This window comes from Dryobates pubescens, chromosome 19 (assembly GCF_014839835.1).
Source record: "Dryobates pubescens isolate bDryPub1 chromosome 19, bDryPub1.pri, whole genome shotgun sequence".
NCBI classification, from domain to species: Eukaryota; Metazoa; Chordata; class Aves; order Piciformes; family Picidae; genus Dryobates; species Dryobates pubescens.
Genome location: NC_071630.1, coordinates 15,067,208 through 15,089,665, shown reverse-complemented (window position 1 = coordinate 15,089,665; position 22,458 = coordinate 15,067,208). Strand labels below are relative to the sequence as shown.

The window sequence follows — 22,458 nt, the reverse complement described above, 5'->3', positions numbered from 1 at the left end:
CACAGCACTTCAGGTGTTGCTGAATAAAGGGGAAAGCAAATCCACACAGTATTACTGAACTGACTGCTGACTTACTGTTTACCATTCAATCAGCTTCTTCACTTGCAAACCTGACATGCTGTTTAAGTGAACATTAACTAGTGAGTAAAACAGGAAACTTGTTTGCTTGTTGTCTTACCTCAGTTGGCCTTTGTTAGTGTTTATATAAGGTGTCTGAGAACAGGAACTCAGTTTACTCTTAGCTTTTCCATGAATGCTACTGCAAATGAGAGCATAGTGTTAAGAGGAAGGGCATGCAGAGCCATTTCCAGGGATGTGACATCCTCCTTTGCTTCTTCTTTATGGGCACAAACGTTGAGGGATTTAGTCCTGGCAGAGTTGTCCTCAGGTCCCTAATTCATGCTGCAGTAAACAAGATTCATTTTTAGTAAGGTATGCTTTCACCTACAGCAGAATTGCAGCAGGCCAAACCCATCTAGGGGGAAGGGTCCAAGAATAGGACAAAGCAGAAAAGGTAAAGAAAGGCACTAAATAAACATGAACATTAATTTATTTTCTCCTGCTCACAGGCTGTAACTTGCCCCCCCGAGCAGACTGCATCCTCAGAATCTGCTCCCACCAGGGCTGCTGTGGCAGACAGCTCTGTTCTCCTGCCATGTTCAGGAGAAAACCAGTACCATCAGTCAGGGAGAGTCAGCCAAGGACCCACAGCAGCCTCCTGCGTGCCGAATCCTGCTAGTGTACCCACGGCAGGTGCAGCAGTGGTGGCACAGTCCTTGGCTGCAGCTTAATGCAGCGTGGTGTTGCTCTGCTCCTCAAACGTCATTTTGCCCAGCAGCTGGCTCTCCAGCTCCACGTTGCTCACTGGCAGCTGGAAAAAGTTCATTTCAGCTGCCAAGGCAGCCATGGCAGAGGGGTCCTGGCCAAACTGCGCCCGTAGCATCATGTCCATTTTCTCCAGGCGCCTCTTGAGCCTCTTGGCCTCACGCTCCCGGATGAGCCGAGCCTGTCGCTTCTCCGGGGTCTCGTTCGCGCGTTTCAGCCTCATGGCCTCACGGTCCCTCTGCAGGCGCCGCGCCCGCTGCTCGTCCGTCTCCTGCATGCGCTGCAGGCGCTTGGCTTCTCGATCCCGCATGCGCCGGACTTCCCGCTCCTCAGGGGTCTCATTGTCCCGCCGGCTCTTCTTGGCCGTGCGCTCCCGCTCCAGGCGCTGCAGCCGCACCTCCAAGGGCTCGTTCTGCCGGCGCAGCGCCCACTTTCGCATGCCAGGCGCCTGTGCCTCCAGCAGCTTACGATATGCAGCACAATTGTTGCACACTAGGAGGATGCCCGCAGGGTACACGGGCGGGTGGAAGGCAATGTCTTTCCCCTCAAGGCTGGAGGAGCCCTCGCTCTGTGGTGCTGGCAGGCGATCTGCACTGAGCACCTCTGGCAGCTTCTCACTGAAAAGAAGAGAGGACAGAGTCGGAGACCTGGTGGGACAGCAGAGTCCCTACCTCAGACTACCCAGGGAGCTGCAATGAACAGCGCCCCTACTACAGCTCATGACAGAGGCCTCTGCTAACCATTCCTGCTCACGCACGTCTGAATATCTGAAATGAAGCAACATCCTATCTGGGGGTAGGAATCAGGATAGCCCAGAGCAGTATCAGGGTTGGAAGAGCAAAGAGCAGGAATTACCAGCAAGCTGCTCCTCGTCATCATCTCTGGATTTCTTCTTTCAGCCCTATTACACCAGTCACTGGATGATCTTCCACCAGGCAGGCCACAATTTCTGCCTGTAGTCCTGCTCTGGAAATGCTGAACCCATCTGGGCAGTACTCTAAAGGATTGCTGGGTAAGGGAAGCATCTGATTGTTCTCCAGTGACTGGAGACCCCAGCACTCTCTGCACTGTTCTAGCTCTCTACAGTGGTAAGGAATGCTCTTTTAACAGCACAGCCCATGGAGATCTTCACAGGTGATGCAGTGCTGCAGGCAGAAAGGGATCAAGGGAATCTCGTGGGGGGTGTTCACAACTCTCCTACAGGCCTTAGTGGGTCCAGAGCCGTGCCTTCGGTGTCATTTAAGGCAACCCAACTTCATCTTCCATGTGGGTACCCAAGCCCACTCACCAGCCAGGGTGACCCTGACCTGTTGAATGTGGCATGGCTGGTGAAGCGTGCTCCACACACTGCACAGTTTGACAGCTGGTCCTCTGAGTGGATCAGGAGATGTCGCCCAAGGGATCCTGGTGAGCTGAGGGCTCTGCCACACACAGGACACATGTAGCTCTTGGCACTCACCACAGCTGCTGTGTGCTGTAAAACAACCACTGTGGTGTTAGTTACAAACTGCCCATCTCCCTGCTCAGTCCAAGGCAAGCTCAGCAGATACAGCAAACCATCTAGTTGAGCCTCTTGAAATGAGAACACTTCACCACTGTACAAAATAAATAACTGAGTGATTAGGAGGAAGGCTTATCTCACTGAATGATGTAAAAATTGCTTTCATGTTTAATCTCAAGGAACTGCTTGGACTCAGCCTGCAATTCCTTGCAGAGTCTGCCTAGAGATAGAGTTTTGTTTTCCAGATTTGCGGACTGGTGCTTTGCTGATTCTTTCCCCAAGACACCCTCTGCTTACTGCTGTAAGCTTCAGTCACATCCTAGCTAGGAGCTCAGTTCTGTGACTCCAAAGACCAGAACATAGCTGCCCTGTGCTTTGAGTTGTTTCTGCATGTGGGACATAAGACTAGAGATTTCCCACTGTTCAGACCATCTCTTACCTGGTATACATGAGCAATGAGCTGCTCTCTGCTTCCACACTCCAGCTGGCAGAGAGGGCACTGGGAGAGCCCCAGCATAGGGTCAGCATTCAAACTCTCAGGCACCTACAGGGAGGAAAAGCTACTTTGGTGTAAGGCACATAGACCCTGCACACAGTGACCCTGCCTGCCCTTGCATATAGTCAACCCTGCAGGCAGGCCTTGACCAAATGAAGTGCTGCATGCCCAGTCCTGCTGGTTCCTTGCATTCTGAAAATTCCTTCATGTAGCCTCTGAGCAAACCTCTGGCTACCTCAGGGAGAACAGCCAGAGGCCTCCTAGCCTCTGCTTGCACCCAAGCTCTTGCTGGTGCAGTGGTTCTAGCAGGCAAGGCTGCTCTGCAACAGAAGGGAAGGGGCAGTCAGAAAAAGGCACCAGAAGTGAAGGAAGGAGACACACTGTACAATCATCTTGACCATCCAGGACAATGGCAACTGGTACCTGCTATCTCTTCTTCCTGGCAGCCCAAGGACCCTTCATACCCTATCTGCCTGCTGGGACACGTTCTTTGGAGGAGGTGGGAGGTAGAAAAAGATAAGCCACCATGAGGAGATGGTTAGACATTACCCTTCTCTCTCCCTGGGAGGCTAAGATAGAGCTGGCACACACTTGCCTCATTTTCCCTCATCACTGGGGTTCCAGCCACTGGTTGTTCTGCATTCTCCAGTTCTTTCTTCACTTTCACCATTGAGCCATCCTCTTCAGACGTATGGGAAGAAACTTCATCCTGGGTGGTTTCCTCCTCATCACTGCTACCTGGAACATGCAGAACAGTTATTCCAAGTGTCAGGACCCTGAAGGCACTCATAGGCCCTAGTTGCCATGGCTGGCATCACTTGGGCTCTCTACCCAACCCCTGTGACCATGGGCTCCATTTTAACTCAGGCTGTAGAATCTTTGGGCCTGGGCTGTTACCCTGCCTTGCTTGACAACCACTAGACCATTGGCTAGACTTGCTGCTGTTGCCAGTCTGCTCTGGTAAGCTGGGACTGCATCCTGGTGGTGAGGTCATTACCCAGTCCGTGTTGTGGTGGTCCTTGGCTGCAGGCTTGCCTTCCCTTAAGGAGCAGCCCAAATTTTGCTGTTTGCTGACAAAGTCCTGCATAGGAGCCAAGGGCTAACCCAGAGGAGGATATGGGTAAGATCGCCCTCAGAATACCCCCACAAGTCATGCATCACTTAGTCTCACCCCTTGCCAGGGTCTCCCCAGTTCACTACCTTGCCATTATTGGAAGGGGCAGAACTCACTGCTGCTGGAGTCAGGGTCTTGCAGTGGATGAATGGCTGGCCTTTGGTCCCCAAGAGCTCCAGAAAAGTTGTTCTTCATCATGGCTTGGCGGGCTTGTTCCTCCAGCCCTGCAAAGACTTGCTCCCCTGGCAGCCACAAGGACAAAGAGTCAGACTGGTGCCATTCCATTGCTTTCACCACTGTGACTTGCCAAACCCACAACAGGTGTGGGACTGCTCACCTGCACTGTGCAGAACCTCTGAAGTCACTTCTCAGAATGCACTTAAGTAACCTCTCTGCTTGCCTACCCTGCAACACCAGCCTCTTGCATCTGATGATGTTAGCCCAGACCCTGTGTGTAGAACAGTCTTGCCAGTGGATATATACAGCATCAGACTGCTTTCTGCATACTCTTTACATGCCACTCCAGCCACAAAAAAAGCCCTGTGAGATACCATTTATCTTTGTAGCCAGCTGGCTTTCTCAGCTCCCAAGCTATCTGCCAGCAGAGCTACAGCTCAGCTCTAGGTGGAGGAAGCCGCTCGGGGATTATGGCTGTATCCCAGCTCAGCCATAGTGCTCTATGGCTCTGCTAAATCATTGTCCTGTTTCCTGCTCTGACAGGCAACTTGCACAAAAATAGTACCTCCCCGAGGGTCCTGGCACCTCATCTGTGCTCCACAGGGATACTCAAACCAAGGATTGTCCTTGGCATCCTCTGTCCCAGGAGGACTGAGGACAAGCTGCCCTTCAAGAAGGTGTTTGTGCAGGAGCTGGTGTTCTGCTTGTATGGTGGGTAACTTCTTTCGCTACCTTGCCTTGTCCAGGGATGGCTCTGGCTAAAATAAATCTCAGTAACACTTCATATGCTCCAAACAGAAAGCTAAAGGAATGAACTCAGAAAGATGGATGCTTATTTAGAATAGCTTACAGTCTGTTGTGTTGAAAGACACTGATCACTAGTACCTCTATTTGTGCTTCTCTGAAAGTACCCTTCTTACAGCAATCACTGCTAAGGAGAACTTTTGGTTCCAAAACCAAGGCAACCATTAATTTTCATATTAAAAAAAAAATAAAACTACTTTGTTCCAGATGTTCTTGTGATTTACCTCTCTCAGTGGATAACTGGGATAAACTTCAAGGTGCTGAAGTTCCCAGTGGGCTAGCTTTTGGATTAAATCTATCAACTGATTTGTAAGCTCTCAAGAACCACTCAGAGCATGAATGCAAAAATGCCAAGGAAGACGCAGTGCATTTTTTCACATAAAGCAAAAGTCAAAACCTGGCCTTCAGAGGGAAGTTTACAGCAGGCCACATCAGTATCACCAGGCAATGGAATCCTTGACCCTTGAGAGAACACCAGTCCTGTTACTCGGACAGGTACATTCCCATATGATGAACAGTTTAGCCAGCTTTGCCCCATATTCATACTCACACTGCCTTCCTGGTGCTTACCTCGCAACTTCCAGCAGTGCCATATAAAGCAGTAATTTATGGAAGATTTCAAAGGCTTTCAGAAGTTTCACCGAGACTGTGGGAGAAGAGTTTTAGTTCCCAACATCCCCATGGAGGTTTCCAAAAGCATTTGAAGGCATTTATTCTGTTTCAGAAATGTGAGAAAGATTTCTGTAACCAAGGCTTCAGAACACCACCCATGGGGGGCTGAAGAGGTGCTGAGGAGCACCCCAAGTCTATTTGTCACTGGAAGAAGCAGGTACTGCCATGACTGCTATGACATATGTACCCCCATCAGAGGCCATTCCAGTACTGAATGTTTTTTGTAACCTGGAGTGCTGCTTTTATGTCTGGATCACAACCCCACATTGGTGGGACTGAGATAGAGATGGTATGAGCAGCAGACAGTGCCTCTCCAAGAAGCAGATGTCCATAAACCACCAGGATAAGAGCCCAGAGGCCAAAAAAGTATTGCAAGACAAAGTGTGCTGTAGTGGGGAAACCTGCAAGACAGAGGACAGATGTAAAACTGTGGTGGGAGATGTGCTACCTGTGACAGGGTAGCAAACTGGATTCCCAAACACCACAGCAGCTGCCATTGGAAGCAGCAAGCTGTTTTGTCTTCTTCCACCTTTCCCCTTGCATTTCCACTGAGCAGCAGCCTGGGGTCTAGTGGCCATTGGGTTCCTTCCTGCTCAGGCACACAGACTATGCAGACAGTTTGGAGGATTATAAAAGCTGTGACCTTTACAAGAGGTGACTGAGGAGGGAACTCCTGTGAGTAACACGAGCATCAGTCACAACCAAGAAAGCCATTGGGTCTGCCAGCAGCCTTCCCACATGGCACACCCAGAACCAAGTCAGCGTTGATTCAGCGCAGGGCAGAGAACCGTCAGCTTGCAGCCAGAAATGCAAACTGTTAGCAAACCAGGGCTGTTAGCAGATGACACCTTGTGCATTCTCCACTAGCCTAGACCTAAATAGGCATCATAGGATTGGGAAGGACAAACTTTTTAAAAAGCCATTTTTAGCTTATGCAGAATTTCTTAATGTATTAAACTAATATTGCCTCCAAAAGAACTTAGGGAAGAGTGTCCTCCTGTTCATCTACTGATGGACTCAGGCCTACTTTGATGAAGCTTTAGAGCTTTGACAGGTACAGGGTTATACTTTCATTGTTTCTGCTCACACTTGCTCACATGCAGACACTTAACACTCCCACCCCTTTGAATACACTTCCATTTGTTTGGAAATGGAGTAAGACAGGGAGTAGCTTTAGGATCGCGGCTATTTGGTAAAGGATCTTAAACTCAATAGTGAATCCACAGACTCTTCTCCAGAAGTTGTTTTATTAAATACAAAAGGGCTGCAGGCTGACCAAAACAAATCACTGTATTTGCTTTACAAACAGCTAGAGACACCGGACAGAGAGAGATTGTACAAATGCCTCTGCTTTGCACTCCAGTTCTCCTCTCCATAATCTTGCAAATGAGTGGGATGCCAGGTGAGCAGTTGTGGAGGTATGGGGCAACCCTGTGGTACTGAGCAACAGGCAGTTATGACTGCTAGGATCTGGTGGTGCAGCAAGTTGGTAGCCAGAAATTATTTTTTTCCTGAGCCCTTCCCTTCTTGCACTGTATGAATGCAGGATAACTCTCAGATGTTCTGGAAAATAAACACACAAACAAACAACCCCCACCCCAAAATCCACAAAGCAAGGTCAAAAGAAACTGCATCGTTCCCCTGTCTTCCTTCCTAAACAGAAAGGTCTCCCAGAGATGAGCCACTTTATTCCCTCCTTGTACATCAATTTAAAGTCCCTGTTCCTGTAGGTCTTCTCTGTGTTCCTTTCCTGGACCTGAAATCTGCAAGTCTTTCCACCACTGTGGATCTAGTCCACCTGCCCCATCGCTATTCTGGGTTGTCCACACTGCTGTAGTGGTTACTGAAATGAAAAACAACACAATGGAAAGAGTTAACAACAGCAGCCCACAGAGCCCTTTAAGAACCAAGAATTTTGATGCAAGTAATATTTCTGCTCGGTTTTGAATGCTGGGTGCTAATTCTTGCAAGATACTTCCTCAAAAAAACCCTGGGAATACCAGAGATGGCAGAATTCAAGGAACACCAAAGAGCCGAGAGAGTGTGTGTGTGTCAGAGGGAGAGGGAAGGAAAGAGGATTAACGGGATGTTGGGACTATGACAAAGAGAGCTAGAAGTAGGAGTTTGACTAACAAAAGCTGTTCTCAAGAGTCCTAAAATAAGCACCACTTGCAAAGGGTACAAGCAATAGAAAGTATAGCAGCTCATGGGGTAGCAGGGAGAGAAAAAATGGAAGCACGTGCCAACACCTACAGCAGATTTTTGCAAGCACAAGGGCAGCCCACAACTGATGAGGTGACAGCGCAGCAACGGGTGGGCTTGAGTGTGAGATCTGATGAACTGCCTGGAGATTTTAGACATTTATAGTTTAGACTCTGGGAGAGAATAAAGACCAAATTGAACCAATTAAGGTGTCTCCACAGGAAGAACGAGACTGCAGTGTATTTCTCTGTTCAGTGTAGAACTGGCAATGAAATAAGAACATTCCAGTGTCTCTGCTTTGTCAGGTCCAAGAGTTTTTTATGAACCACGTGGCAAAACAAAATTAAATTAAAAGCCAATTGTGCTGCAGCCCTGCCAAAGGGGAATTGACTACAGTTAAAACAGCAGAAGGACTGGCCATCAGGCACAATGAGACTTTGGTGATAATTGCAATTTTTGTCACCTTTTCTGTATTATTTTGAATTTCCTTATGCATCAGCTTCCATTTAGATCTGTTTTGACCTGTAACCACACCACTTCCCAGCCAGTCGCTCTGCATGCCAAACAAAGTGATTCTGTGCTAAGTGAGAACAGCAAACGTTGTTGCAAGAGCAAAGGTTAAACAAGGCCATGCCAAGCCTGGAAAGTAACCCTGGAAAGAGGTGGCTCCAAGCAACCCAGGGAGAGGAGACCTACAGTTGTCACTTGCCCTAGTCAGTCCAAGAAAGAAGATAACATGGAGTGGCCATGCAAAGAAGAAGTTGGAACCATCCTCCCCCAAACTTGTCCAGTTAGATATTCAGAGTGGTATTTATGCAAATCCAGAAAGCACTTCCCCAGCCCCATGGCCTGCCAAATCAGACCCCAGCTGCAGACAACTCCATTAAAAGCTGCGTACCTGCTGTCCCATTTATTCCTCTCCTCCCAACCACTCCAGTCCCTGTGAAGAAGTCTCAATAATATGTCTGCTATGTCTCAGCCTGACTCCTCATTCTGCTGGCTCACCCAGTTCTTGGAGCTGATTCTCTCTTCGATTATCCTCGTCAGTGCACTGCATGGCATTTCTGGGCCCTCCAGATACACAGCAGGCTAGATAGACAGAGAAGTCCCAATGATTTGGTGGTGTTCATCATAAGACAGACAAGATTTTCCATCCCAAGGTGGAGACGTTGCCATTGACATGTTTCTTCTGTCTTTTGGTCCCTTTATTTTCTTGTGGTCCTGCTTGCAAGCTCTTGATGGCTCCCGTTGAATAGTTGCTGTGTAGCAGTGTACTGCATGTAAAGGAGGTGAACAGGTCGCAGAATTCCTCTCTATGACACACCAGATGTCATAACCTCAACCTCATGCCCACTAGTAGCATGTTTGTCAGATAGCTTCCCCTGAGACCAAAATTGGAGATATAATCACTTGTATTGCAGATAAACCCCAGGAATGTTCACTGTGAAAGCAGTGCACAGCTGAGTACGTAGAGTTTTGTGTAAAACAGCACAAGCTTCTGAAGAACATAACCCTTAGCAGTGGAGTGCAGAAAACAGCTGACCTAAACAGCACAGACACGCTACCTGCATCCTTAGAGCTGTGGAACTCCCAGGTTTTCATACACAAGAGACCATGACTACACCAGGAGAGAGGAGAGCCCGAGTGTGTGCCTTAATCTAAGTCTGGTCTGAACAGCAGCAGTAGTATCTGAGCACTCTCAGCAGCAAATGCATGAAGACACGAGACATGTTACTAGCATCATAGGACAAAACACAGGACATTCCAGGTTTGTCTGAGAAAGACAGCTCCAAAGTCCTTGGTGTACCATCAGGTGAATCAAAGCTATACTCTGCCACTGCTGAACCCAGCACCCGGAAGCAGGAATTGGAGAGCACAAGTCAGTGCAGATGCAAAAAGCCACGCTGGTGACCAAGGAAAGCTTTGTCAGCTCTCCCATGCCTAGCTCCAGCAGCCTATGGGGCTTTCAAGTGCCAGACAGAGGTAATTCTTCCCAGTACACTCAGTGAGTGTGCAGAGTGTTAGGCTGTGTCACAGCGTATTTTCCCCTAGTACAGGGAACAGCATGCATAGGTTCCTGTTGCTGTACCCATACAAGAGGCAGCATAGGAAGAGAGAGACATGCAAGCCAGCAGCATCAACAAAGGGAGGCAGCATTAGGGCTGCAGCATTCAGTTCTCCATCTCATACTCTGACAGCTACAGCACTTGAGCAATACCAAGGCACTCTCATCAGCCTTGCTTTCACATGTCTACAGAAATAGAAATTTGTTTTCCTTATTTCAGCCCAAATTCCAGCCACAGAGCTGGGTATGAACAAGGCCATACCTTCAGTCCCCCAACTTCCCTCTGCTACAATCAGTCAGACAGAAGCCGTGCATGTGCAGTTTTCCCTTTGCAGCCAAATGTCCACACATATCCCAACTCCACTAACATCTTGCTGTAGCCTGGCCACACTAAGTGCTGATGTACAGCACCTTCAGCCCTTTCGCTATCAAGTGCCAGGGTCTTGACAATGCTGGAGAAAGAGAGGTCTGTCCTGTCAGCTCAGCTCAAGAATGATCTGACAGACTGCATTTGTCTGTCCAGTACATGATTCAGCCACTGCCTATTCCCTGCAAGGAAAGTGCAAATGGCTTTCTTTACATTATCTGGTAGGAAACTGAAGTACACTGAGCCTCAGTTACATGCCCAAGACCAGTTAGTTGAGTCTGTGGCAGGGCAAAGATTGGAACCTAGGACATCCTGGCTTTTAGCCACACACACAAACCACATTGCCTAGAATTTATTTTGCTATCCAAAACAGCCCAGAGCCCCAGAGCCACATTTCTTAGTGTACTAACTTGCACTTGTAACAGCGTGAATGCAACGTGCAGCTACAGATCCTGCACGTACACACCTACCTTTACGGTGTTAGTCGTTTGGTCAAGCCTATCCCTGTCCTGTTGTCAGGACACAGCCAGCTACCCTGAAGCAGAGAGCTCAGTGTCTCTACTTACAGTCCCTAAGACAAAACGTGAACAACCACCATTCCCCAACAGACTACACCTTTTCATCATTTCCCTCCTCCCCATCTCACTCCACAACAATCCAGCTAGGGCAAGGACTCCACGATACTGTGTAACGGAATACTCACAGTGAACTTTGTTAGGAGTGGTCTGTTTCCGACGGGACATGTTTCCCTGACCCGGGGGCAGCGTTCGTCCCCTCAGCAGAGGGCTCACCTGAGAAGAGAAGAGTCTGTCACACACACCACTGGTACCCACCGAGCCTCTGGCCAAAGGCAGCTGGCTGTCACTGGTCACATTTCACCCTTTTGTCTACAGGGCATATTCTGCATTACCACAGCCAAATTCAGTGCCAACACCCAATCCACAAGCATTTCACAAACCACCCTGTATGGGCAGTCTCATCCAGTTCTCAGGCAAAGTTATAAGCAACTCTGTCCCCAGTATAAAGAAAGCTCAGAGTGCCCCACTTAAGAATGACTGCAATCCCAGTCCTGACAACCTTCTCCCTCCTGTCTGTTCCCACAGCTGACAGGGGAAAAGCCTAACCAAATGTGTAAACCCTGCTTTAGCTCTGCCCTCTCATCCAGAGAGAGACTAATAGAACAAAAGGCCAGACCACACTGAAGACTGGCATGAGGCACTGGATAATCCAGCCCAGGCAGACAAGGGAACCAAGCACCCCACAGACACAGCTCCAGACACAGCAGCAGCTGACAGGATGGTGTGGCCAGCCAGGGACAGGTCTCGAGCAGACAGATGTTCTTTGAAGGGAAAGACCTTACCACTCTCACAGATGGGCACATGCAGAGGGCAACAATGGTGCTGCTTGTCCTCCCTCCTGCCAGAACCTCCTGGGGCAGGCAGGGCTGGGACAGGCAGTGGGGACACAGGGAGGGACCACTGACACCCCACCTCACACAGGGGGATGCACCTCCTTGTCCCACACAGGTAGGGACACACTGACCCCCTCAAACTTTACAAGCAGGGGAATTGTCAACTCCTCATCCTCAGACTGACGGAGGATGAAATCAGTTCCAACAGCCTGCTCCAACAGACAAAAGGAGGAGCTGAACCCACTTACCCCTAAACAGGACACAGGGATCGTGTCAGCCTCTTCAGACAGATGGACACAAGGATCCCCTCAGCCTCCCACCGACAGACGGACACAGGGATGCCCTCAGCCTCCTCTGAGGGATGCAGCCAGCGGTCCCAGCACACGGGAGGTGGCTGAAGGAGGGATCCAGCCCGAAAGAGGGTGGATACATAGACAAACGGGCCCGCTACTCTGGCAGCGGAACGGAAGGAGGAACCCAGCCCGCGCCCCAGAGGATGCCGCCGGAGCACCGTGGGACGCAGCCCGGCAGTCGGACAGCCGGTCCGGACAGACAGCCCGAGTCCGGCCCCGCGCGGGCGCAGAAACCAGCGCGGGGGCCCCGCCGGCGGACGGGCCCGGCCCGGCTCGCCTTACCCAGTCCCGCTGCAGGCGCCGGGGAGCCGCAGACAGACAAAGGGCTGCCGGACAGACAGACGGGCAAGATGGCGGCGCCGCCAGAACGCGCGGCGCGGGCACGGGCGCAGGCACGGCCCCGGGAGCCCCCGGCACGGCCCGGGAAGCCCTGGCCCGGCAACGGCAGCACCGTGCCGCCTGTCAGAGCCCTGCCGGCAGAGCCCGACTGCAGGTTGCTCGTAGTATCTCACCTGTCAGCCATGGGTCTGTTCCGGCCGGCAGCGCCCGGCTGCCCGGAGTCTCTCATTCGTACCGCTTCCGAGCCCGGCGCCCGGGCCGGGAGGCGGCTGTCCCCGTGCTATCCGCGCTCACCGGAGTCTGTCTTACCCTGCAAGGTCAAAAATCACGATTTTACCATTACTGTCAAAAGCACCACGTGCGTTTAGAACTCATGCATCCGTGCAAAAACGAACAGCCCCCGCAGAGCTTCCCCACCTCAGGCCACCATCCGCCTCCAAGCGGCCGCTACCGCAGCACCAGGGCTACGGGCGCCCGAGCCTCTCACGGAGGCGCCACCGCTGCTGCCTGGCCCTCGGGGAACCGGAGACTTCTTCGCGTTCCTTCGTCTCTGCGCAGTGCCTTCAATCGAGCGGGTCCTGTCCCTGTGGAGGCGGGGCTCACGACAAGGGACAGAGGCAACCTCCGCGGAACGCCGTGCTCCCGGAACCTCCACGCCGGGGAGGGGAACCGGCGGGCGCCTATGAGTCGAACACAGACTCAGTTGAAATCCCTCCGCCGGATTATTTAGTTCCTCAGCATCATTCCCCTCGTTCGTGTCGCTGACGCTTGTTCCCCGGAACGCCACCGCGCCTGTGCGGAAAGAGATCCCTGTGATTTTTCAGCCGTAGCTGCCGCAGCAGCTCAGTCGTACCCCAGGTAAGGAGCTGGGGTGGGGGAAGCGGGCTCGTGGATCCCTCCGCGCTAGGGAGGTGGTGCGGCCGGGGTCCGCCATTTTGGTTACCTGAAGCCTGCGCGGAAGGGCGGCCGGTGAGTGTCTGTGATGTGGTGGTCGAGCTCGGTGCGGCGGGGCGCGCTCGGTGCTGATAAAGGTGCTGGTAGTGAGCGAGGTGCCTTGCTTCTAGTGTCGGGTTGAGGGCAGGCCCAGGGCTGTCCCGCCCGCGCCGTGGGACGCTCCTACGGCACTTCGGTGCTGGGAACGGCAGCGCTGGAGGTGGGGGAAGTCTTTTCCCCTCAGCTTCGTCAAGGTGCAGCGGAGCCGGTGAAGCGCGCCCGCGGTCTCCTGGCCGCTGGTCAGCTCCGCGGCGAGCCCTGATGTAACTTGCGCAGCCGGACACCACCCTGGCCGCAGGCTCCTTGCTGCTCAGGGCAGCAGCTCGTCGGCAGGGAGGGCGAGGTACGGGCCGGAAGAACTGGATCAGTCTTTCTGCAGCAGCGCGGCCGAGAACCGGGGAGTGGGGACAGCAGAACTTCTTTTTAGAGTGACTGCAGGGTGGCTGCGGAAGAATGTCTGGTGAGCTGGAAGCTACTTAATGGCAGTGTTTTGAGTGGATCTGTTAAAGCAGGCTACTGTTATTCAGAGTAGTTATTTAATCGGTACTTTTGCAGATTCGTACTGAGACTTTCTTGCAGCACTGTGAAGCTATTTTGATGTTGTTAGGAGCACGATCCAGTTGCAGAAGGGCAAAACTTACATTGTATGGCGTCAGACTTATGCATGTGTGTTTCTGTAGCAATGTCTTTTGAACTTGGCTGGTTCAGTGCCTCAGTGAAATAGCTGTATGGATGTGGGAATAGATCAGCTAAATAAACTGGATGTACTGTAGACAGTGATAATCCTTATGTGAAACACTTGTATAACAGGTGCCCAAAAATCTGTTCCAGTCTATCCTTCAGGTACAAGCCAAGGTCTTTCTATTTAATGTGATAGCTCTTAAGAAAGCAGTTTTTGATAAACAGTACTTGGCATAACAAAATAGTGTAATAAAAGGTCTTCCTGGGTAGTTTTCTGAAGGACTGAACCAGGGTTGTACTGGCTCATAAGAGACTGGAGAAGCACCAGAACATGTGTTCAGTGAGCAGGAAGAGTGTGGGGAATATGGAATTGCAGCAGCTCTTTCCTTCCAGTGACAGGACTGTAACAACCTTAATTTGTACAGTCCTTAATTATACAACTTGCATATTAATAGCACAGAGGCTGGCTTGGTTCTTGCAGATGACCTTCACATTTTTAAAAAAGGATGAGTTTTGTCAATGAAGTAACAGAGAGAAGAGGGGATTTGACTGTGTGATATTTGTCACAGATGGCATCTTGACCCCTTCTGAAGTAAGTGAATGAAAACATGTCCTCAGGAGCTGTGCTATTTGCAATGGGGTGTTTGTGTGTGTGTGTGTGTTTCACTTGAGCTTCTTAGAAATGTAGAGCTAAATGGAACCTCAAAACACTGACTCAATAAGCTCAACTTATTGATCTGAGGCACTGTTGCCTTTTCCTAGACCACTGCTGGTAGGTGTTTAATGTTTATTCTGGCATTTACACCAGTGCCTAATGTCACTTGTCTGGATTAAATAGACCTAAGCTTTAACTTCTTGCTTTAGGGTATGTGTTCTAACCCTGTTCCTATCTATGGAGTAATCCCAGTTTTTGATCATCTTACTTTTTTTCTGGGGTTAAGATTCAGTCTTCTCTGGGACTGTCTGGGAAGTTTTTATTCCCTGTTGGTGTTGGGCAGATGCAGAGTTATAAAGTGGGAAAGGGAGTGGTGAGTGCTGCAGGTCCAGTCAGTTGTAAATGACCAGATTCAGGAATAGCAGGTCTGTGCCTGGCTGTTTGGAGACTGCTTTTTTCCCCCTGTTCCCTCCCAGGTAAAACAGTGACTGGTGTCCTGACTTACAGTTCTTGGTTCCAGTGACCTTTTCCTCTTTTCCCACAGAGTGTTTATCATGTTGGGCTCTGGGTTCAAGGCAGAGCGCTTGCGAGTCAACCTGCGCCTCGTCATAAATCGTCTCAAACTGCTGGAGAAAAAGAAGAGTGAGTATTTCAGGGAGCAGGTGTGACCCAGGATGCATTTGGGGCTCAGGAGACTTGAGGAGGTCTTTCTGGAGTCATGGTACTTACATGGCATGAGTATGGGTCAGTCTTGTATTCCTCCTTACTAGACCCAGGCCTTGCAGCCTGCCCTGGTGTGTGAGTACCCAGAACTGGGCAGAATGTGACTTCTGTCTTGTCTCCTGGCAAGGGTTAGAATGCAGTTTATGGGGTGCATGGGGTGGTAGTTAAGAACTCTGTGGACTGACATACCATTTTGGCTCCTGGGCCTTCTGTGCTCTCAGTGTAGTGGGGAACTTCCTGGGGGCTGTGGGAGTCTTTCCCAAAAGTCCTGTCCTGCCCTTCCCTACTCAGAGTCAGATAAGATCCATGATTCTGATCGACTCTACAGAAAAATTGAAGGGGTAGGAGTGTTTCTAGCATCTATAAGCCCACTGACTCTCCTTTCTTCTAGGAGTTGTTGTGCTAGGACATAGACACAGGGGCTCCCCCAAGCCGTGGCTGAGTGTGTTGCACTGCAGAGGCTCCATAAAGGAGAGAGAGCTCATGATACCTTTGCGTGTGGTGGGGACTGTGGGTGGGTGCAGAGGCAGCAGCCCCTGCCAGCACAGTGATTTGCTTTGGTGATATCTACCACAGCTGAGCTGGCCCAGAAGGCAAGGAAGGAGATTGCAGATTATCTGGCAGCGGGGAAAGATGAGCGTGCCAGGATTCGTGTGGAGCATATCATCCGTGAAGATTACCTTGTGGAGGCCATGGAGATCCTGGAGCTGTACTGTGATCTGCTGCTAGCACGCTTTGGCTTGATTCAGTCCATGAAGTAAGCTGTAGCTAGAGGATGTGCTGTGGGGGAGGGCCCAGGGATCAGGGAGGTGTGCTCCTGGGGGCAGGTCTGGGGTACAAAAGCGCTTCTGTGCTTGTCTTGGTGTCCTGGGGCCTCCAGAAACCTTTTCTTCTCCAGGCAGGGAAGGCTCTGGAGCCCAGATATGTGGGATGGGACTTTCAGGCTAAGCAGATTGAAGACAGCAAAGTCTAGGTGTTTGGTGTGGAGACAGCATTGTCTTCTGTTGTCCTCAGGGAGCTGGACTCTGGCCTGGCAGAAGCAGTGTCTACACTGATCTGGGCTGCACCACGACTCCAGTCAGAAGTGGCTGAGTTAAAGATTGTGAGTAGGGTTGTTTGAAAGGTGTTACACGTTCGGGGTGGGAGTGGCACTGCCAGAAGTGGGTGGAAGCTTTTGTCCAGGACTTTGTGTCATTAATGCAGAGGACGTGTGTTTATGAGCTCTGCAGATAGAGACCCCATTATAGGTGTCCCTGGAGCATCACTACTGGCTGAGGCTGCTGAGATGGGGTCTCTATGGCAGAAATGAGGGTGATCTGGGGAGGGGCTAGCTGTAGGGGCTACAGCAGCTGTACAGTGAATGATGGGGGAAGACAAGGGTGTGCGTGTTCCCAGAGTTTCTCTTCTGCTGCAGGTTGCTGACCAGCTGTGTGCCAAGTACAGCAAGGAGTATGGGAAGCTGTGCCGGACAAACCAGATTGGGACAGTCAATGACAGGGTAATGAACTGGTGGAGCTGGCAGAGCAGACAGGCCTGCTGTGGCTTTCTGCCCCTTTTGCCTGTGGCCGGTGGTTGATGCCTGTGGCTGATGCCTGTGGCTCACTGTGGAGTAGGGTGGGCCAGCTGAGCTGGTGGGGCCTGCCTGCAATGGAGCATGGGAGCAGAGTGCTGCAGTCCCTGCATGTGGGAGGAAAAGGGCAGAGTGCTTACAGTCCTGGCTGTGGCTGCAGCAGCCTCCTCTATGGCAGTGCCATGCTGGGAGGAAGGGCCTCTCCAGGGCTGCACAATGTTCCCTGCCACAGTGCCCTGGCACATAGAGCTCAGCTGTGCTGTGCAGCCCTGTCCCACTGAATCTCTGCACTTCTGTGTTCCAGCTCATGCACAAGCTGAGTGTGGAGGCACCACCCAAGATACTGGTGGAGAGATACCTCATTGAGATTGCTAAGAACTACAATGTGCCCTATGAACCTGACTCCGTGGTGATGGTGAGTGAAGCACCTGCCAGCCTGGAGCTCCCTTCTCTGTTCCTGTGGCTGAAACATCCTCTTAGTGTTGTGTGAGCTTCCAGAGCAACAGGGCTGTTACATTGCTGCAAACTTGGTGCTAGTGATACTTTGGTATCTTCCAGACAGCCCTAGCACAGTACAATTTCTGCTTCTTCCCACAGCCCTGCAACATGTAGCTATAGTTGGGCTGTAGTCTCTTTCCCTTTCTGATTCCCAGTGATATCACTGTGTAGCTGCTGCCTGTTTTTTTGTCATGTCCTTGTGTTGTCCCATCTTGTCTGGTGACAAAGATGCATCTAATGCAGTTCAGAGGGCTGTGATCAGAACAGAGATGTGTTGGTGAGCAGAATCCTTCCCCTCCTCTCCAGGCTGAAGCTCCTGCAGGTGGAGAGGCAGACCTGATTGATGTGGGCTTCACAGATGATGTGAAGAAGGGTGGTCCTGGAGGAGGAGGAGGTGGTGGATTTACAGCCCCAATGCTTGGTCACGATGGATTAGTACCCATGCCAGTGATGATGCCTATGCCCATGCCAACACCAAATCCACCCTTTTCTTATCCACCTCCAAAGGGACCGGTAAGTGCCTTTGCTTTGAGTGTTCCCTTTTTCAGTGGAACTGAAAAGCACCACTGGCTGTGGTGCTTTGCCCTGTGCCTGCTAGCTGAGGGGTGTCCCTACCTGACAACTTGATGTTTCAGAAGGCCATTGTGTTGGTGTGAGACTGGGGTGGAAATTGTGAGTGGTGCAGCTGAAGCTTCATGTTGCTTCTTGAGTGTGGAGGTTCCTATTCCTGTTCTCCAGCCATCCCCCTTTGCCTTCAGGGAACAGAGGAGGCCAGACTTAACTCCTGAGGCAGCCTCTGACTGCTGGGCTCTTGGCCAGAGGTTGAAGCTGCACTTTGGAGTTGGCAGGCTGGTAGTGTGCCAAGATTCAGTCAAAGTAGCAAGGTGTTTGTGTGATGGGAGCAGCACAGAAAAATGTAGAGGCACCCTGCCTTCAGGCCTGCAAGGGAAGGGCTCCAGGCCAGTGGCTCTGGGAAATGATTGGTTGCAAGGGTGGAGGTGGAAGGTGAACAGAGCACTGTGCTCTGAGTTCAGTCACTTAAAGGATATCTGTGTAGACAGGGGAGTAGCAGAACAATGGGATGTTTGGAATCTTAACATGGTCCCAACAATGCTGTAGTGGTTTTTGTAGAAAATCTGGGCTGAGGATCATCAGCTGCTGGTTGGCTCAGGCACAAATATGCTGAGAACTTGTGCCAAGTCTAGGTGTTTGAGGCACTGCTGAGTTATGAGTCAGGCTAATGCAAAGTCTAGTGTGAGCCAGTGACCTCCTTCTTCCTGTTATGTGATACTGCAGTGGGGAGGTGGCTGGGGTCTGACTAATGCAGAGTATTGCCCTGGTGTCCTGGTACTTCTGATACCTTGAAAGGTGAAGTGTTCAGTCATGCTTATTCATTAGAATAATTCCCAGTCCTGTTAGCTGGGTCTGGTTGCTCCAGCTGACCATATCTGACCTAATACTTGAGAGTCTTTCTAAAGTATTAACTTTATCAGATTGGATGCTTGCCTGCATTTATCTTGTATTACTGCTTTCTCTGACTCTCATAGCAGCTATAGGTGTGCTGTGTCCCATGATCACTCTCTTAGGTGAGTAGTCTGATGCATGGCTGTAATCTCTCTGTACAGGAGAACTTCAATGGCCTACCAGTGGGGACCTACCAGCCTTTTAGTAACATACATCCACCACCAATTCCAGCAACTCCTCCAACATATGAGTCTGTAAGTGCTTGAGCTGAGGCTGCAGGCAGCAGGGGGAAGCTCAAAAGGGTGCATTGGTAGCCACAGAAGAAGCAAAACACCCTGCTGTCGACCTTTGGAGCTTTCAGGGTGGTGCTTGGTGTTGTTTGTGGGTGTGGTGAGCCACTGCGTGTGATGGGATCGTCGTCGTCATTGGAGTATGACTCATGAGAAGTTCCTCATTCAGTCATGTGTTTTGGCTGCAGAGGATAGCCAAGGTTTATTTTACTGTGTTGTTTAAATGGTGATAAACAGTTAGCAAGTGGAGTCCACAAACCCTCATTTTCTGCAGCAAGCACAGGTTTATCACTTCCAGTCTGTTCACTTACAGCTTTTGAGCTCATGAATAGTTAGCCTGGATGACAATTTTGGCTCACCCATATGACATGTATTGAAACACTTTTCCTTTCTCAGACATGTCTTAGTCTTGAGGGAAAATGAAGGAGAGGCTTGACTCTTCTTTCTGTGCTTGGTTATGTTGCTTCCATTCATAATTATTCCTTCCATTTTGCTTTTGGTGATATGCTGCTTGGTTTTCAGTATCCTGAGTAAAGATGAGTGTAGCCAAGCATGAGCATATGTTGGCACTTTGTACAAGATGAACAGCAGCCCCTGAGTGCAGGAGATGCGGACACAGATGCAGCAGTTGTTAGTGGGTGGGAATAGATGTCACCACCTGTAGCCACAGGGAATGATGAGGAGCTAAACTGGCACAAGAGACCATGCTGCAGACCTTTACCCCAGCTGGACACAGACCTGAGGTGGCCTCATCTCAAACCTTGCTACTGGTCACAAGGACCTGTCTGTTGTTTATGAAAGAAAGGAGGCAGTAGCTGTGATGAAGAGGGCACTCTTCTCCTACTTAAGCCCTTGATAAGTACTTCAGACCTGCTAGCAGATGTGCTCTGTTTACTCGGGTCCAGAATATGGCCAGTGAAGCTTCTTGGATTGACAGGGTGGGGGAGGAAAGTTGAAGCACTGATGCCTTTACCTGGGAGAAGAGGGGTGGGGTGTGCCTTGCTCTGTGAGCATGGGTGTTGAGGCCCAGTGCCTCCACAGGGTGTGAGCCTCTGCCTGGCAGGAGAGAGAGAGCTGTAATAACAGAGTCTTTTTCAGATCGATGAGCCCAGTGCTGACAAGGATGCCTCTGCGCCAGTGGTGGGTGAGTACATGGGGAGGTGTGGGAAGCAAGGGTGGAGAGGGGATGTGGTTATTCTGGTGTCCTGGGAGGAAGCTTTCCATAGAGGAACTGAGAACTGTACCATAGAACTTGGTACATCTTGGGAGCTGGATTTGAGTTTGGAAAGAAGTCTCATGGAATTGGAGAGTGTCCTCTCAAAATAGGGAGATCCAGTCTTCCACTGGGAAACTCGAACTAGAGTCTGACTTTGGAGTCATCAGACCAGCTGATGAGGTGTTGGTCTGAAGCAGAATAAAATGGGAAAGCAGCAGCTGGCTCTAAGTGAGGGTTTTGCACACTGTAAAAAACATTGTTCTGCAGCAACATAATGAAAGAAGCAGGTGCTAAGAAGGTGGATAGGTATTTATGTCAGTGTGGAGGCTGTGCACAACAGAACAGGACTAGTAGAGATAGCTGTTACTTGTTGGTCCATCTGCCTAAAGGCTCACAAAGTGCTTCATGCATACATGATTGGATCATAACAAAGTTCTGCCTGTGCAGTGTGAGCCTGCTCTGTGTGCTCTAAAAGCACTTGTTATTGCTAGCACTTGATAAGGCTGGAGAGGGGTTTTGGAACAAGCAGGCACTTGCCAGCTCCAGCAAGGATTCCTGATTGCCTAATGGAGTCCTTTGGGGAGTGTTGGTGGTGCATGCAGAAGGAAAGGGGGCCGTGGTTGCACTGGATCTGGTGGTATGCTTCGTTTTGGCAGCCATGTGATGGTTTCTAATGCTGCATGTGTCTCCAGGAGGTGTCAGAGTGGAGAAAACGAGGTCTTTGAATCCCTGGGATGCAATCCAGACAGTGTAGGCATGTGGGAGCTTCAGCCCACCCTTGCTGGCCATGGCTAGTGGAGGAGAATCTCCTGCTGTCTGGTGCTGCCATGAGATAGGGTCACAGTCTAGATCTGCCATGGATGCACCCTTGAAATGTGGTGCTTTTGTCCATTGATGATATGTGCAGCTGGGGGTGTGTGACCACTGGTCTTGTTCAGACAGATGTACTGCTTTTTTGGTACAGCCACCTTTCTTCATGTGGCTGTTTGGCCTGCTGAGTGTGGTGATAGTGAGGTGAAATGATACATATCTTATTACAGGGCCTGGGCCCAAGTCAGAAGCTTCTCCTAAACCCAAAGTTGGAGCTCCTAATACCGTCGATAACTTTGTACTGCCTGAATTGCCATCCGTGCCAGACACGCTGCCCACAGCATCTGCTGGTGCCAACTCTTCTGCCTCTGAAGACATTGACTTTGATGATCTTTCTCGGAGATTTGAGGAGCTAAAGAAGAAAACATAAAACTGGGCTGTAAGCCCAGTGTGTGGGGCAGGAGCTCTGACAGCTGCTTCTCTCTGAAAAACACTCCCCTTGAAACTGGTTTCCTCTATTAACCTCAAATGAACACGCTCTTCTTTTCGAGCTCTCTTCCTGCTGTACTTAAACCAAGTGCTGCCACTTTCCTGATCATTGTTGCTCCAGGAGGTGAGACATGGGGAATCTTGTTAGGCTGGTGCAGGGAATAGCTCTGTCCAGTCTGGGTAGCTGTACAGAAAAGCTGTACTGATCTTCTGGGTGCTGTTTCTGGCTCTCTGCTCCTCCCACAGGGAAGGGAGGCGAAGTCTGAGACAGGATAGGGCTTTCTCCTCTGACCTAGTGGGCTTAAGGGCAGCAGCATCCACGCACTGCCACTCTGCTGTGGCTTGTGCAGTGGGGATGGTTAAGTCCCTGTTGTAGGACCTTTGGCTAGTGGGGGCTGTGGTGGGGAATATGATGAGGAGGAATAGTATTGCCCTTTGAGGGTGTGCAGGATGCTGGCACTTCGGCCATCTCACTCTCCTGGTTCTGGTTTGCCTAATGTTCTCTTTGGCTCTCACTTGGGGAGTCCTCCCTGGCTGTCCTGGTGTTCTTGGCAGGGAGTCTACCCTGCTCACAGAAGGACAGCGCGGTTTGAGCAGTGCAAGCCAGGCAGGCATTGGCTGTGCTGCAGAGTGCACCGGGCACTAGGCATGTGAGGGGACTCTGGATTTGAGGTAGTACCTTTGCTGTCCTCTGATCGAGTGCTGGCAGAGTGCTGGCAGCTGGTCCCGCACTGCGCACGGGA

General features: G+C 50.7%; 2 protein-coding genes across 15 annotated transcripts; one reads left to right on the top strand and one right to left on the bottom strand.

The window, feature by feature from the left end:
• Window positions 1-316: 316 nt before the first annotated feature.
• ZNF821 (zinc finger protein 821) lies at window positions 317-12,993 on the bottom strand. 13 transcript variants are annotated; one of them, XM_054169836.1, is made up of 10 exons: window positions 12,744-12,993; window positions 12,500-12,636; window positions 10,927-11,014; window positions 8,690-9,065; window positions 5,488-7,432; window positions 4,053-4,178; window positions 3,418-3,560; window positions 2,766-2,870; window positions 2,133-2,299; window positions 325-1,442 (listed from the first exon to the last, which is right to left on the bottom strand). In XM_054169836.1, the coding sequence occupies exons 6-10, from the start codon at window positions 4,132-4,134 to the stop codon at window positions 788-790; spliced, it is 1,152 nt and encodes a 383-aa protein (XP_054025811.1). In that variant the 5' UTR covers window positions 4,135-4,178; window positions 5,488-7,432; window positions 8,690-9,065; window positions 10,927-11,014; window positions 12,500-12,636; window positions 12,744-12,993; the 3' UTR covers window positions 325-787. The 13 variants fall into 13 exon arrangements, with proteins under 13 accessions (XP_054025820.1, XP_054025809.1, XP_054025811.1 ...); XM_054169837.1 differs by having other exon boundaries at window positions 8,797-9,065; XM_054169840.1 differs by having other exon boundaries at window positions 5,488-7,152; window positions 8,797-9,065.
• A 170-nt stretch (window positions 12,994-13,163) lies between these two features.
• IST1 (IST1 factor associated with ESCRT-III) lies at window positions 13,164-22,293 on the top strand. 2 transcript variants are annotated; one of them, XM_054170151.1, is made up of 10 exons: window positions 13,164-13,184; window positions 15,200-15,297; window positions 15,955-16,135; window positions 16,393-16,480; window positions 16,793-16,876; window positions 17,253-17,363; window positions 17,753-17,959; window positions 19,072-19,164; window positions 20,299-20,344; window positions 21,457-22,293. In XM_054170151.1, exons 2-10 carry the CDS (start codon window positions 15,210-15,212, stop codon window positions 21,654-21,656), a joined length of 1,098 nt encoding a protein of 365 aa, XP_054026126.1. In that variant the 5' UTR covers window positions 13,164-13,184; window positions 15,200-15,209; the 3' UTR covers window positions 21,657-22,293. The 2 variants fall into 2 exon arrangements, with proteins under 2 accessions (XP_054026126.1, XP_054026125.1); XM_054170150.1 differs by lacking the exon at window positions 13,164-13,184 and adding an exon at window positions 13,214-13,295.
• Window positions 22,294-22,458: the final 165 nt, after the last annotated feature.